This window comes from Balaenoptera musculus, chromosome 2 (genome assembly GCF_009873245.2).
Source record: "Balaenoptera musculus isolate JJ_BM4_2016_0621 chromosome 2, mBalMus1.pri.v3, whole genome shotgun sequence".
NCBI classification, from domain to species: Eukaryota; Metazoa; Chordata; class Mammalia; order Artiodactyla; family Balaenopteridae; genus Balaenoptera; species Balaenoptera musculus.
In genome coordinates this window covers 83,821,482-83,835,897 of record NC_045786.1, presented here as the reverse complement: position 1 = coordinate 83,835,897, position 14,416 = coordinate 83,821,482, and the positions used below count along the sequence as shown (strand labels likewise).

General features: G+C 39.4%; 1 protein-coding gene across 3 annotated transcripts in view; it reads right to left on the bottom strand.

Moving 5' to 3' along the window:
• Positions 1 to 2,096: 2,096 nt before the first annotated feature.
• Positions 2,097 to 14,416, bottom strand: part of SHC4 (SHC adaptor protein 4) — a 130,018-nt gene continuing 117,698 nt past the window's right edge. For 2 of the 3 annotated variants that reach the window (XM_036843630.1, XM_036843632.1), the window contains 2 exons: positions 13,229 to 13,482; positions 2,097 to 4,488 (listed from right to left, as the gene is read on the bottom strand). In XM_036843630.1, the coding sequence (XP_036699525.1) occupies positions 4,333 to 4,488; positions 13,229 to 13,482 (410 nt within the window). In that variant the 3' untranslated portion in view covers positions 2,097 to 4,332. The remainder of the gene's footprint in view (positions 4,489 to 13,228; positions 13,483 to 14,416) is intronic. The other variant, XM_036843631.1, reaches the window with a different exon arrangement.

Below are 14,416 nucleotides of genomic sequence, written 5' to 3'. Positions count from 1 at the left end.
ACAAGCAGTTAGGAGCAAAACACACAGAAATGGCTCAACGGATCTGAGGGGGTCTGGACGGAGCTGACCGTCTATGTTTGCCATCCTTTGATCTTATCAATGTGTCTTTGGAGATGACATCAAACATTTACATTTGAGTAGGTAATGGAGGTGGTCTCATGCAGCTCAGTCAAATGACCCCTCCCAGTCCTAGAATGATGGGATCTAGGACTATGAAGATGAACCAACCACCATGTTCTGTGGATTTAGTATATTCAGTGAATCTGCCAAGGGTTAAAGTGGCAACCTTCTTAAAATCTCTTGCCATATCTAACTTTTACCCCCCAACTTTTTTTTAAATTAAACTTTTAATTTTGAGAAAATTGTAGATTCACATGTGATTGCAAGAAATAATACAGGGACATCTCCTGTAAGCTTTATCCAGCTTCCACCAATGGTAACACCTCACAAAACTGTAGTACAATAACACAACCAAGATATCCACATTGACACAGTCAAGATTCAAAGCAATTCAATCACACAAGGATCCCTAATGTTGTTCTTTTACAACTGTACTCACTTCCCTCTCTCCTACTGACTCCTTCCTTAATCTGTTCTCCATTTCAATAATTTTATAGAAACAACATTTCAAGAATGTTACATAAATGTAGTTTTATGGTACATAAAACTTTTGGGATTAGCTTGTTTTTGCTCTGCATAATTCTCTGAAGATCATCTAAGTGGTTGTATCAGCATCTCATCATCTCATTCTTTTTTACTGCTGAGTAGTATTCCATGGTACGGATGTACCACAGTTTGTATAACATTCACACACCGAAGGAACATTGGAGACTTTTCCAGTTTTAGGTCATTACAAACAGTGCTACTATAAACACTCCTGTACAAGTTTTTGTGTGAACGTTAAGTTTTTATTTCTCTGTGATCAATGCACAAGAATACAATTGTTGGGTTGAATGTAAGTTGCATGTTTACTTTTTTAATAAACTACCAAACTGCTTTCTGGACTGGCTGCACTATTTTACATTCTCCCCAGGAATATATCTGTGATCTACTTTCTTCTCATCCTAGCCAACATTTAGTGTTGTCGTTATTTTTCATTTACGCGTTCTGTTATGTGTGCAGTAATATCTCACTGTGATTTCAATTTGCATTTCCCTACTGCCTAATGATGTTGAATATATTTTCACCTGCTTTTTGCCATCTGTATACCTTCAGTGAAATGTCTATGCATGTTTTTTGCCCATTTTCTAATTAGAGTTTTTCTGTTGAGTTTTAAGAGCTTTTTATTTATTCTAGACATGTGGTTTGCAAATATTTCCTCCCAGTCCAGAGCTTGTCCTTCATCCTCTTATTAGAGCTTTCACAGAGCAAAAATCTGTATTTTTTTCTCTCTCTCTCTCTCTTTTTTTTTTTTTGGCTTGTTCCCTGACCAGGGATTGAACCCAGGCCTTCAGCAGTGAGAGTGCAAATTCCTAACCACTGGACCACCACGAATTCCCAAAAATGTGTACTTTTGATGAAGTACAACATACCAGTTTTTCCTTAACAGGTCGTGTCTAAGGACTCTTTGCCTTGCCTTATATCCTGAAGACTTTCCTCTATGTTTTTCTTTCCTAAAAGTTATCACAGTTTTACATTTCGCATTTAAGTCCATAATCCATTTGAGCTAATGTTTACATAAAGTGTGAGGTTCGTTCTTTTGCCTACAGATGTACCGTTGCTCCAGCATCATTTGCTGAAAGGCTATCCTTTGTCGTCTGAGTATAATGCCCCTTAGCCTCCTCCCAGTGGAGTCCCCAGGGCTGGTTAAGTGCCTCCTCTGTAGGCCACAGCTCCTAAAAGGCAGCCCTTTCACACAGCTCTCTCTCCAGATTCTGTTACTGCTCCCTCCCCTACTCCTTCACTGGCTGAAGAGCACTGCATCCTCCCTTGTGGCTTCCCCATACTTCGCCCACACCTTTGTCAATAGTCCCTTTATCAAACTCTCCTCTAGTCACCCAATTTAAGTGAGCCATCTGTTTCCTGTCAGGACCCTGATGCATCCTACAAACGACACATTTTCCAAATCCCAAACATCAGACATATACTGTCAGTCGTCACAAAGCAATAATCATTTATTATTTTTTTAAAGTTGTTTACAGGTATTTATATGCAAATGGATTTCCACCTTAAGACAGATGAAGATAAGGATGTGACATTAAAAGAGCATGCAGGCAAACACTTCTTTTGCTGTTTCCCTTTAACTGTGCCCGTTGTTGCAAGTGTGGCGTTTGCTCGTCCAACTACCACACCGTTACAGTCAACACTGACCATCTATGTGTCAGCTATACTCTTTGCATCAGCTTCTATCAAGAACTTCTTCTGGCCACCCAGTTATCACTCTGCTCAACCAGAATGAGACCACAGCCCTGCTCTGCCTCTGTTAAGATAATTAGATCACCCATAAACTTCGCTGATTTATACCCATGCTCATCCCCTTTACGAGGACAAATAATCAAGAACTACGGTGTACGCAAAATTGAGGAAAAATACATTGCTTCCTAGTTGTATAAAAGGAAACAAACCTATCTAAGAAGCCAATGGCAGTAAAAGTAAAATAAAAGCATAAACCTTCACATAAAAATATTAAGAGTTCAGTGTGCTTGGTTTCTGATGATTTCTATGCGAAAGAAGTTTCTCATATTTTACTTAAAACTTAGCAAACATTTCACAATTACAAAGATTAAGTTGTATCTACACATCCAAAGTGAAGTGGAATTAAGGCAATTGTCCAGATAACTCAAGATAAAAAAACAAAAACAAAACAAAAAAAACTCTAAAATAATGGCCATATCTCTGTATGCAAATGCAGGTAGAGGACTGAGACTGAAGCTGTTTTCTGCCACTCAAAATAACCAAATCTACTTCTACTACCATCACTTATGTTTTTCCAAAGTTTCAATGTTTTTGACTGAAAGGCTCCAGATCTCTGCTATCTGAATGATGATCTCAATGAGTACAGACACAGACTAAAGGAAAAAGCTGCAGTTTCCAGCTTAATTATACAGACTGGTTATCAACACTGACCCCTAATAAATGAAAAATTTGCCTTTTATAAATTATGTTAGGGCTGAAATGGACCTATGAATTCACCTAGCCCAGCTCCCTCATTTTATAGACAAGGAAACTGGAGTCCAGACAGGTTCAGCAAGTTGCTCAAGGTCACACTGAGACCCAGTCCAGCGCTTTTCCCTACACAACGCTTCATTACATCATTGGTTTACCAAGTGTGCCTGCATGTGTCAAACCTTTCCAATTGTTTCATTCAGTGTTTTCTCCCTGGTACATTTTGTCTGGTCATATCTAGAAAAGGTGCTAAGGATACATGTAGATGAGGGCCTATGAGTCACCACCAATCAAGGGGATATTTCCCCATACTTTAAAATAAATTCGGTGCTTTAAATAAGAATGGAACCAATTTGGAGATTGAACATGAACACTGGTTTGTTTGCCATCTTTTAAATCCATGCACTCATGAGCTCTTTTTTGGGGACGAAGGATGAGGGGGAGAGGGAAGGAGGGAGAAATACAATGAAATCAGAAATGACATAGATTTGGCTTCTTTAGTTTGTCATATGTTGCATACAAACAGTCCAAATAGCAAAGACTGAGAAATACTAGGCCAAAGAATCTGGGCTCCAACCCTTTAAACAGCAAATGGGACAGGCCAATGAAACTGACCATTGCTTTCAGCGGCCCTTGATTTGATTCCACTGGTATAGACAGAGTCCAAATTCAATGTCAAATTTATTTTAACACTGAGGTGAAAGTGTTACCAAACAGAAAATGTAATAAAGTCAATAACTATTAAGCAAATGGCTTCTTATTTTTATAACAAGGAAAAACTTTTTTGGCAAATGGTTCTATAGTTATAGAATATGAAGACATTTAGAACTAATCTCCCCAATATGAAAATGTCCCCAAATTATCAAGTTGAAAGGCACATACCACTGCCCCAGCAGTTCATTCAAGTTGTCTTCAGCACGTGAAATTTTAATTGTGCTTTTTTTAGCTTGTTATCAATGCAATATGGCCTTAAAAAGTGACATCCGTGCATATGTATACTTTCTTTTCAAAGGGACCCATCCTCTTCCCCTTTTCTGATTTTCACTTTCTGAAGATCAATTTTTGTTAGTTCTTTGTTTTATAAAGGACCTAGTCCATGATGGTCTCAGAAAGATACACTTCACAGTTTGTGCTCTAATTTATCTAGAAACCAAGTGTGAATTATCTTTGTGTCCTAATACAAAATGGACTTTCCTGAAGTATCAGTGTGATGGCACTTCCATACTGTCATTTGTTGGAATGCAAAAGTACTGGATTATTATCTTTTCTCACTGGTTGTTTAAGGCTTACTTCGCTTCCAGAAGAGATGATTGGCAAACTATTATCCATGTGGTATCTGATAAGGTGGCCAACATTATCAAATACATGATCCTTGGTCCTCACCTTGAAAAGGAAATACAAATGTATTTAGGTTAAATGATAATGGTTCTCCTGAAAGGCATAAACAATCATAGGGTAAAAACAGACATATCCTTGAATGAGGTAACTGCTGAATAAAGAAAAGTAAAGGTACTTTTCAATTCTGGATCCCTTAGTAAACAATTTTCTCATTCCCAATTACCTTTTTTTTTAATTTATTTTTTTTAAGATTTTTTTGTTTGATGCGGACCATTTTTAAAGTCTTTATTGAATTTGTTACAATATTGCTTCTGTTTTATATTTCTGGTTTTTTTTTTTTTTTTTTTTTTGGCCCCGAGGCATGTGGAATCTTAGCTCTCTGACCAGGGATCGAACCCACACCCGCCTGCATTGGAAGGCAAAGTCTTAACCACTGGACCACCAGGAAAGTCCCCCCAGTTACCTTTTATTGGAGTATAATTGCTTTACAATGGTGTGTTAGTTTCTGCTTTATAACAAAGTGAATCAGCTATATATACACATATATCCCAATATTCCCTCCTCTTGCATCTCCCTGCCACCCTCCCTATCCTACCCCTCTAGGTGGACACAAAGCACCGAGCTGATCTCCCCGTGCTATGCACCTGCTTCCCAATAGCTATTTTACATTTGGTAGTGTATATATGTCCATGCCACTCTCTCACTTCATCCCAGCTTACCCTTCCCCCTCCCCATGTCCTCAAGTCCGTTCTCTACGTCTGCATCTTTATTCCTGTCCAAGGTTCTTCGGAAACATTTTTTTTTTTTTTAGATTCCATATATATGTGCTATCATATGGTATTTGTTTTTCTCTTTCTGACTTACTTCACTCTGTATGACAGTCTCTAGGTCCATCTACCTCACTACAAATAACTCAATTTCGTTTCTTTTTATGGCTCAGTAATATTCCATTGTATATATCTGTCACATCTTCTTTCTCTCATCCATTCATCTGTCGATGGACACTTAGATTGCTTCCATGTCCTGGCTACTGTAAATAGAGCTCCAATGAATACTGTGGTACATGACTCTTTTTGAACTATGGTTTTCTCAGGGTATATGCCCAGTAGTAGAATTGCTGGGTCGTATGGTAGTTCTATTTTTAGGTTTTTAAGGCCTCCATACTGTTCTCCATAGTGGCTGTATCCATTTACATTCCCACCAATAGTGCAAGAGGGTTCCCTTTTCTCCACACCATCTCCAGCATTTATTGTTTGTAGATTTTTTGATGATGGCCATTCTGACCAGTGTGAGGTGATACCTCATTGTAGTTTTGATTTGCATTTCTCTAATGATTAGTGATGTTGAACATCCTTACATGTGTTTGTTGGCAATCTGTATATCTTCCTTGGAGAATGTCTATTTAGGTCTTCTGCCCATTTTTGGATTGGGTTGCTTGTTTTTTTTGATATTGAGCTGCATGAGCTGCTTGTATATTTTGGAGATTATCCTTTGTCAATTGCTTCATTTGCAAATATTTTCTCCCATTCTGAGGGTTGTCTTTCCGTCTTGTTTATGGTTTCCTTTGCTGTGCAAAAGCTTTTAAGTTTCATTAGGTCCCATTTGTTTATTTTTGTTTTTATTTCCATTTCTCTAGGAGGTGAGTCAGAGACGATCTTGCTGTGATTTATGTCACAGAGTGTTCTGCCTATGTGTTCCTCTAAGAGTTTTATAGTGTCTGGCCTTACATTTAGGTCTTTAATCCATTTTGAGTTTATTTTTGTGTATGGTGTTAGGGAGTGTTCTAATTTCATTCTTTTACATGTAGCTGTCCAGTTTTCCCAGCACCACTTATTGAAGAGACTGTCTTTTCTCCATTGTATATTCTTGCCTCCTTTATCAAAGATAAGGTGACCATATGTGCGTGGGTTTACCTCTGGGCTTTCTATCCTCTTCCATTGATCTATATTTCTGTTTTTGTGCCAGTACCATACTGTCTTGATTACTGTAACTTTGTAGTATAGTCTGAAGTCAAGGAACCTGATTCCTCAGGCTCCATTTTTCGTTCTCAAGATTGCTTTGGCTATTCGGGGTCTTTTGTGTTTCCATACAAATTGTGAAATTTTTTGTTCTAGTTCTGTGAAAAATGCCATTGGTAGTTTGACAGAGATTTCTGTGAATCCGTAGATTGCTTTCACTAGTATAGTCATTTTCACGATGTTGATTCTTCCAATCCAAGAACATGGTATACCTCTCCATCTGTTTCTATCATCTTTAATTTCTTTCATCAGTGTCTTATATTTTCTGCATACAGGTCTTTTGTCTCCCTAGGTAGGTTTATTCCTAGGTATTTTATTCTTTTTGTTGCAATGGTAAATGGGAGTGTTTCCTTAATTTCTCTTCCAAATTTTTCATCATTAGTGTATAGGGATGCAAGAGATTTCTGTGCATTAATTTTGTATCCTGCTACTCTACCTAATTCATTGATTAGGTCTAGTGGTTTTCTGGTAGCATCTTTAGGATTCTCTATGTATAGTATCATGTCATCTGCAAACAGTGACAGTTTTACTTCTTCTTTTTCTGATTTGGATTCCTTTTATTTCTTTTTCTTCTCTGATTGCTGTGGCTAAAACTTCCAAAACTCTGTTGAATAATAGTGGTGAGAGTGGGCAACCTTGTCTTGTTCCTGATCTTAGAGGAAATGGTTTCAGTTTTTCACCATTGAGAATGATGTTGGCTGTCGGTTTGTCATGTATGCCTTTATTATGTTGAGATAAGTTCCCCCTATGCCTACTCTCTGGAAGGTTTGTATCATAAATGGGGGTTGAATTTTGTCAAAAGCTTTTGCTGCATCTATTGAGATGATCATATGGTTTTTATCCTTCAATTTGTTAATATGGTTTATCACATTGACTGATATGTGCATATTGAAGAGTCCTTGCATTCCTGGGATAAACCCCACTTGATCATGGTGTATGATCCTTTTAATGTGCTGTTGGATTCTGTTTGCTAGTATTTTGTTGAGGATTTTTACATCTATGTTCATCAGTGATATTGGTCTGTAGTTTTCTTCTTCTGTGACATCTTTGTCTGGTTTTGGTATCAGGGTGATGGTGGCCTCGTAGAATGAGTTTGGAGGTGTTCCTCCCTCTGCTATATTTTGGAAGAGTTTGAGAAGGATAGGTGTTAGCTCTTCTCTAAATGTTTGATAGAATTCACCTGTGAAGCCATCTGGTCCTGGGCTTTTGTTTGTTGGAAGGTTTTTAATCACAGTCTCAATTTCAGTGCTTCTGATTGGTCTGTTTATATTTTCTATTTCTTCCTGGTTCAGTCTCAGAAAGTTGTGCTTTTCTAAGAATTTGTCCATTTCTTCCAGGTTGTCCATTTTATTGGCATAGAGTTGCTTGTAGTAATCTCTCATGATGCTTTGTATTTCTCCAGTGTCAGTTGTTACTTCTCCTTTTTCATTTCTAATTCTATTGATTTGAGTGTTCTTCCTTTTTTTCTTGATGAGTCTGGCTAATGGTTTATCCATTTTGCTTATCTTCTCAAAGAACCAGCTTTTAGTTTTACTGATCTTTGCTATCATTTCCTTCATTTCCTTTTCATTTATTTCTGATCTGATCTGTATGATTTCTTTCCTTCTGCTAACTTTGGGGTTTTTTTTGTTCTTCTTTCTCTAATTACTTTAGGTGTAAGATTAGGTTGTTTACTTGAGATGTTTCTTTTTCCTTGAGGTAGGTTGTATTGCTATAAAATTCCCTCTTAGAACTGCTTTTGCTGCATCCCATAGGTTTTGGGTCATTGCGTTTTCACTGTCATTTGTTTCTAGGTATTTTTTGATTTCCTCTTTGATTTCTTCAGTGATCTCTTGGTTATTTAGTAGCGTATTGTTTAGCCTCCATGTGTTTGCATTTTTTACAGATTTTTTTCCTGTAATTGATATCTAGTCTCATAGCGTTGTGGTCGTAGAAGATACCTGATACGGTTTCAATTTTCTTAAATTTACCAAGGCTTGATTTGTGATCCAAGATATGATCTATCCTGGAGAATGTTCCATGAGCACTTGAGAAGAAAGCGTATTCTGTTGTTTTTGGATGGAATGACCTATAAATATCAATTAAGTCCATCTTGTTTAATATATCATTTAAAACTTGTGTTTCCTTATTTATTTTCATTTTGGGTGAACTGCCCATTGATGAAAGTGGGGTGTTAGAGTCCCCTACTATGACTGTGTTACTGTCAATTTCCCCTTTTATGGCTGTTAGCATTTGCCTTATGTATTGAGGTGCTCCTATGTTGGGTGCATAAATATTTACAATTGTTATATCTTTATCTTGGATTGATCCCTTGATCATTATGTAGTGTCCTTCTTTGTCTCTTGTAATAGTCTTTATTTTAAAGTCTATTTTGTTTGATAGGAGAAATGCTACTCCAGCTTTCTTATGATTTCCATTTGCATGGAATATCTTTTTCCATACCCTCACTTTCAGTCTGTATGTGTCCCTAGGTCTGAAGTGGGTCTCTTGTAGACAGCAAATATAGAGGTATTGTCTTTGTATCCATTCAGCCAGTCTATGTCTTCTGGTTGGAGCATTTAATTCATTTACATTTAAGGTAATTATCAATATGTATGTTCCTATCACCATTTTCTTAATTGTTTTGGGTTCGTTATTGTAGGTCTTTTCCTTCTCTTGTGTTTCCTGCCTAGAGAAGTTCCTTTAGCATCTGTTGTAAAGCTGGTTTGGTGGTGCTGAACTCCCTTAGCTTTTGCTTGTCTGTAAAGGTTTTAATTTCTCCATTGAATCTGAATGAGATCCTTGCTGGGTAGAGTAATCTTGGTTGTAGGTTTTTCCCTTTCATCACTTTAAACATGTCCTGCCACTCCCTTCTGGCTTGCAGAGTTTCTGCTGAAAGATCAGCTGTTAACCTTATGGGGATTCCCTTGTATGTTATTTGTTGTTTTTCCCTTGCTGCTTTTAATATTTTTTCTTTGTATTTAATTTTTGATAGTTTGATTAATATGTGTCTTGGCGTGTTTCTCCTTGGATTTATCCTGTATGGGACTCTCTGTGCTTCCTGGACTTGATTGACTATTTCCTTTCCCATATTAGGGAAGTTTTCAACTATAATCTCTTCAAATATTTTCTTAGTCCCTTTCTTTTTCTCTTCTTCTAGGACCCCTATAATTCAAATGTTGGTGCATTTAATGTTGTCCCAGAGGTCTCTGAGACTGTTCTCAATTCGTTTCATTCTTTTTTCTTTATTCTGCTCTGCGGTAGTTATTTGCACTATTTTGTCTTCCAGGTCATTTATCTGTTCATCTGCCTCAGTTATTCTGCTATTGATTCCTTCTAGAGAATCGTTAATTTCATTTATTGTGTTGTTCATCATTGTTTGTTTGCTCTTTAGTTCTTCTAAGTCCTTGTTTAACCTTTCTTATAGTTTCTCCATTCTATTTCCAAGATTTTGGATCATCTTTACTTTTACTATCATTACTCTGAATTCTTTTTCAGGTAGGTTGCCTATTTCCTCTTCATTTGTTTGGTCTGGTGGGTTTTTACCTTGCTCCTTCATCTGCTGTGCATTTCTCTGTCTTCTCATTTTGCTTAAGTTACTGTGTTTGGGGTCTCCTTTTTGCAGACTGCAGGGTCGTAGTTCCCGTTTTTGGTGTCTGCCCCCAGTAGGTAAGGCTGGTTCAGTGGGTTGTGTAGGCTTTCTGGTGGAGGAAACTGGTGCCTGTGTTCTGGTGGATGAGGCTGGATCTTGTCTTTCTGGTGGGCAGGACCGCGTCCGGTGGTGTGTTTTGGGGTGTCTGTGAATGTAGTATGATTTTAGGCAGTCTCTCTGCTAATGGGTGGAGTTGTGTTCCTGTCTTGCTAGTTGTTTGGCATGTGGTGTCCAGCACTGGAGCTTGCTGGTCATTCAGTGGAGCTGGGTCTCAGCTTTGAGACGGAGAGCTCTGGGAGAGCTCTCGCCGATTGATATTACGTGGGGCCAGGAGGTCTCTGGTGGACCAATGTCCTGAACTTGGCTCCCCCACCTCAGAGGCTCAGGCTTGATACCTGGCCAGAGCACCAAGACCCTGTCAGCCACAAGGCTGAGAAGAAAAGAGAAAAAAGAAAGAAAAAAAATAAATAAATAAAATTTTTAAAATAAAAAATAAATATTATTAAAATAAAAAAACTAAAAAGTAATTAAAAAAATAAAAATAAATTTTAAAAAAAGAAAGAAGAGAGCAACCAAGCTAATAAACAAATCCACCAATGATAACAAGTGCTAAAAACTACACTAAAAAAAAAAAAATGGACAGACAGAATCCTAGGAGAAATGGTAAAAGCAAACCTATACGGACAAAATCACACAAAGAAGAATAAACATTCACACTCACAAAAAGAGAATAAGGAAAAAAAAAAAAAAATATATATATATATTTTTAAAAAAAGGAAGAGAACCACTAAATCAATAAACAAATCTACCAATGATAATACGCTCTAAATACCAAACTAAGATAAACATAAAACCAGAAACAAATTAGGTGCAGAAAGCAAACCCCAAGTCTACAGTTGCTCCCAAAGTCCACCGCCTCAATTTTGGGATGATTCATTGTCTATTCAGGTATTCCACAGATGCAGGGTACATGAAGCTGATTGTGGAGATTTAATCCGCTGCTCCTGAGGCTGCTGGGAGAGATTTCCCTTTCTCTTCTTTGTTCGCACAGCTCCTGGGCTCAGCTGTGTATTTGGCCCGACCTCTTCATGTAGGTCGCCCTCTGGTTTCTGCTCTTCACCCAGACAGAAGGCAGTTAAAGGAGTGGCTAATTAGGGGCCTCTGGCTCACTCAGGCCGGGCGGAGGGAGGGGTACGGAATGCGGGGCGAGCCTGCGGCGGCAGAGGCCAGCATGACGTTGCAAAAGCCTGAGGCACACCATGTGTTCTCCTGGGGAAGTTGTCCCTGGATCATGGGACCCTGGTAGTGGCGGGCTGCAGAGGCTCCCAGGAGGGGAGGTGTGGATAGTGACCTGTGCTTGCACACAGGCTTCTTGGTGGCCGCAGCAGCAGCCTTAGCGTTCCATGCCCGTCTCTGGTGTCCCTGCTGATAGCCGTGTCTCCTGCCCATCTCCAGAGCTCGTTTAGGCGGTGCTCTGAATCCCCTCTCGTCGCGAACCCCAAAACAATGGTCTCTTGCCTCTTAGGCGTTCCAGACTTTTTCCTGGACTCCCTCCTGGCTAGCTGTGGCACACTAGCCCCCTTCAGGTTGTGTTCACTCAGCCAACCCCAGTCCTCTCCCTGGGATCTGACCTCCAAAGCCCGAGCCTCAGCTCCCAGCCCCCGCCTGCCCCAGTGGGTGAGCAGACAAGCCTCTCAGGCTGGTGAGTGCTGGTCAGCACGGATCCTCTGTGCAGGAATCTCTCCACTTTGCCCTCTACACCCCTGTTGCTGTGCTCTCCTCCATGGCTCCGAAGCTTCCCCCCGACCCACCCCCCGTCTCCTCCAGTGAAGGGGCTTCCTAGTGTGTGGAAACTTTTCCTCCTTCACAGCTCCCTCCCAGAGGTGCAGGTCCCGTCCCTATTCTTTTGTCTCTGATTTTTCTTTTTTCTTTTGCCCTACCCAGGTACATGGGGAGTTTCTTGCTTTTGGGAAGTCTGAGGTCTTCTGCCAGCATTCAGTAGGTGTTCTGTAGGAGTTGTTCCACATGTAGACGTATTTTTGATGTATTTGTGGGAAGGAAGGTGATGTCCACGTCTTACTCCTCTGCCATCTTTAAGGTCCCCCCCATTACCTTTTTAAAGCAACTGTCATTCCCAGTTAGGAAAATGGTAAACACTGTCACCCAATCCAAATTTGCAAGCAACCTTTTTGCCATGTTACTTTTTTGATACATTCTATCATATATATTCTTATAAATATTTTGCGTCATAAAAGAATGACCACCTCTGCTCTCTTTTGGTTATTATTTGCATGTAATATCTTTTTCCATCCTTTCACTTTCAGCCTATGTGTGTCCTTAAATCTAAAGTGAGCCTCCTATAAATAACATACATATAGTTGGATCTTGTCCATTTAGCTCTCCATCCAGTTATTCTGTGTCCTTTGTTTGGGAAGTTTAATCCATTTACATTTAAAGTAATTATTTATAGAGAAGAACTTACTATTACTATTTTGATAATTGTTTTTTGTCCAGGATCATTTCTGTCTACAGGTATCCTCTGCTCTAGCCATACCTCTTTTATTTGATTTAATACCATTCTACTGCTCTGTTTGCTCATGTGATTCCTTCCCTATGCTCCAAATGTCTCCCTTTAAAATTTTTGCCCTCTTTCAAGGTTTGTCTTACATGTCAGACCCTGCAAGAAGCCTTTTCAGTTTGCCTCAACTGGAGCACCCCCTTCTATCCTGAGAAACACCATAATGCTTTGGTTGAACCATTCTTATGTTATTCATCCTTAATTATTTAAGCATCTGTCTTATGAAATTATAAGCACCCTGAGAGCAAGGACTCTGTATGTGATACTGATCAATAGTTAACTACGAATCCCTGTACTTCCATGTAGGAGGTATTCATTTAAGTCACTGAATTGCACTGAGAAGGGCAGAAAGAGGCTGTCCTCTAAGTGATCCTCTAGGGTGGCTCCCACTCAAACCCCTCCATTAGCCTCTATTTACCACTTCCTGCTCTAGCTGGAGGGTTCAAGAAAAAGTAAACCCTTAACCTTAAACACTCTTCAGTATCAGGCTTTAGACCTATCATTCAGAGTAACCTGAATCACAAGATCCTGTGAAACTCTAATGGGGGTCAATAATACCTTGCCTTCGGGATCCACCAGGAGAAGATGTTTTGCCTGGCCTCCCTGTAGCCCACTCAGCACATATTGGCCAGGAGATGTTGCACTCTCTCGAACCAAAAAGTCCCCATCCTTTACCAAGAGGCTCTCTGCTGCTTTCCTGCTCAGCTTGCCGTGGTAGCAGTCTTCATTCCGCAGCTGCTGCTTAATGTGTGGCAAAGAATGTGAGCTGGCAGGCTGGGCTGTGGCACCTGGCTGAACAGTTTCTGGTGCCTCTGAAGTCAAAATACAAAGAGAGACACCACCAAGTTACCTCCTCATCCATCCTTTCGTTCATTCATTCATTCACTCACCAAATATAATTTGAGGACCTACTGTGTGCCAGGCACTCTTTAAATAGTGCTATTTCTGGAACAAATGGGGTTTTTGTTTCTAGAACTTCCAACAGTCTCTAATTTAAGGGTAGATCCAAACATTGCCTTTGGCTTCTGTTACCAGGAAAGGCTTGCCCAGGTGCAGGAGTTTTCCTTTCAAATGAGAAATGGAACTGACCCATAAGAACTGCTTTCATAAGTGCAGAGAGGGTCTCTTTATGTCCCATGGGCTGTATGTTAAAGAGAAAGAGGTTTATGCTGTACCTGGACTATAGATAACTTCTAAAACATTCTCAAATGCTTTGAAAATGCCTACAGTAACTTTGGGCTATGCCCACTTTTTAATATTTAGCTTTTTCTTTTAAACCAAATTACTAATGTGCTTCAGAGATGCTTCTGTCCATCAACTTTAAAGCTGTGCTGAAGCTTACAGCATTCCTAGTAAACGACCACTTTGTTGTTTGTGTAATTCCCCTGCCTGGACAAAGCAGAATTGATCAAGTAGAAGAAGCTAATCATCAGGGAGGCATGGCCTGAGGCAAGTCCCCATGGCTCTACAGAATAAATGTTATCCAGAGTTGAGAGCACTGGGGATGAGAAGGTACATCCAGGTAGCCCTTTATAGTATTATTGGTACTCACAGTAATAACAATTATTATGTAGCTCACATTTATTGAGTATGATAGGCACTGCTCAATGCTTTACATGTATTATCCTGTTTGGCTCTCAAAATTAGATGGGAAGGAAATGGATCTTTAAAAAGGTTAAATGACTTACCCAAAGTCACACTGCTAATATGCTGTAGATCTGGGATTTGAATGAGATCTATCATCAG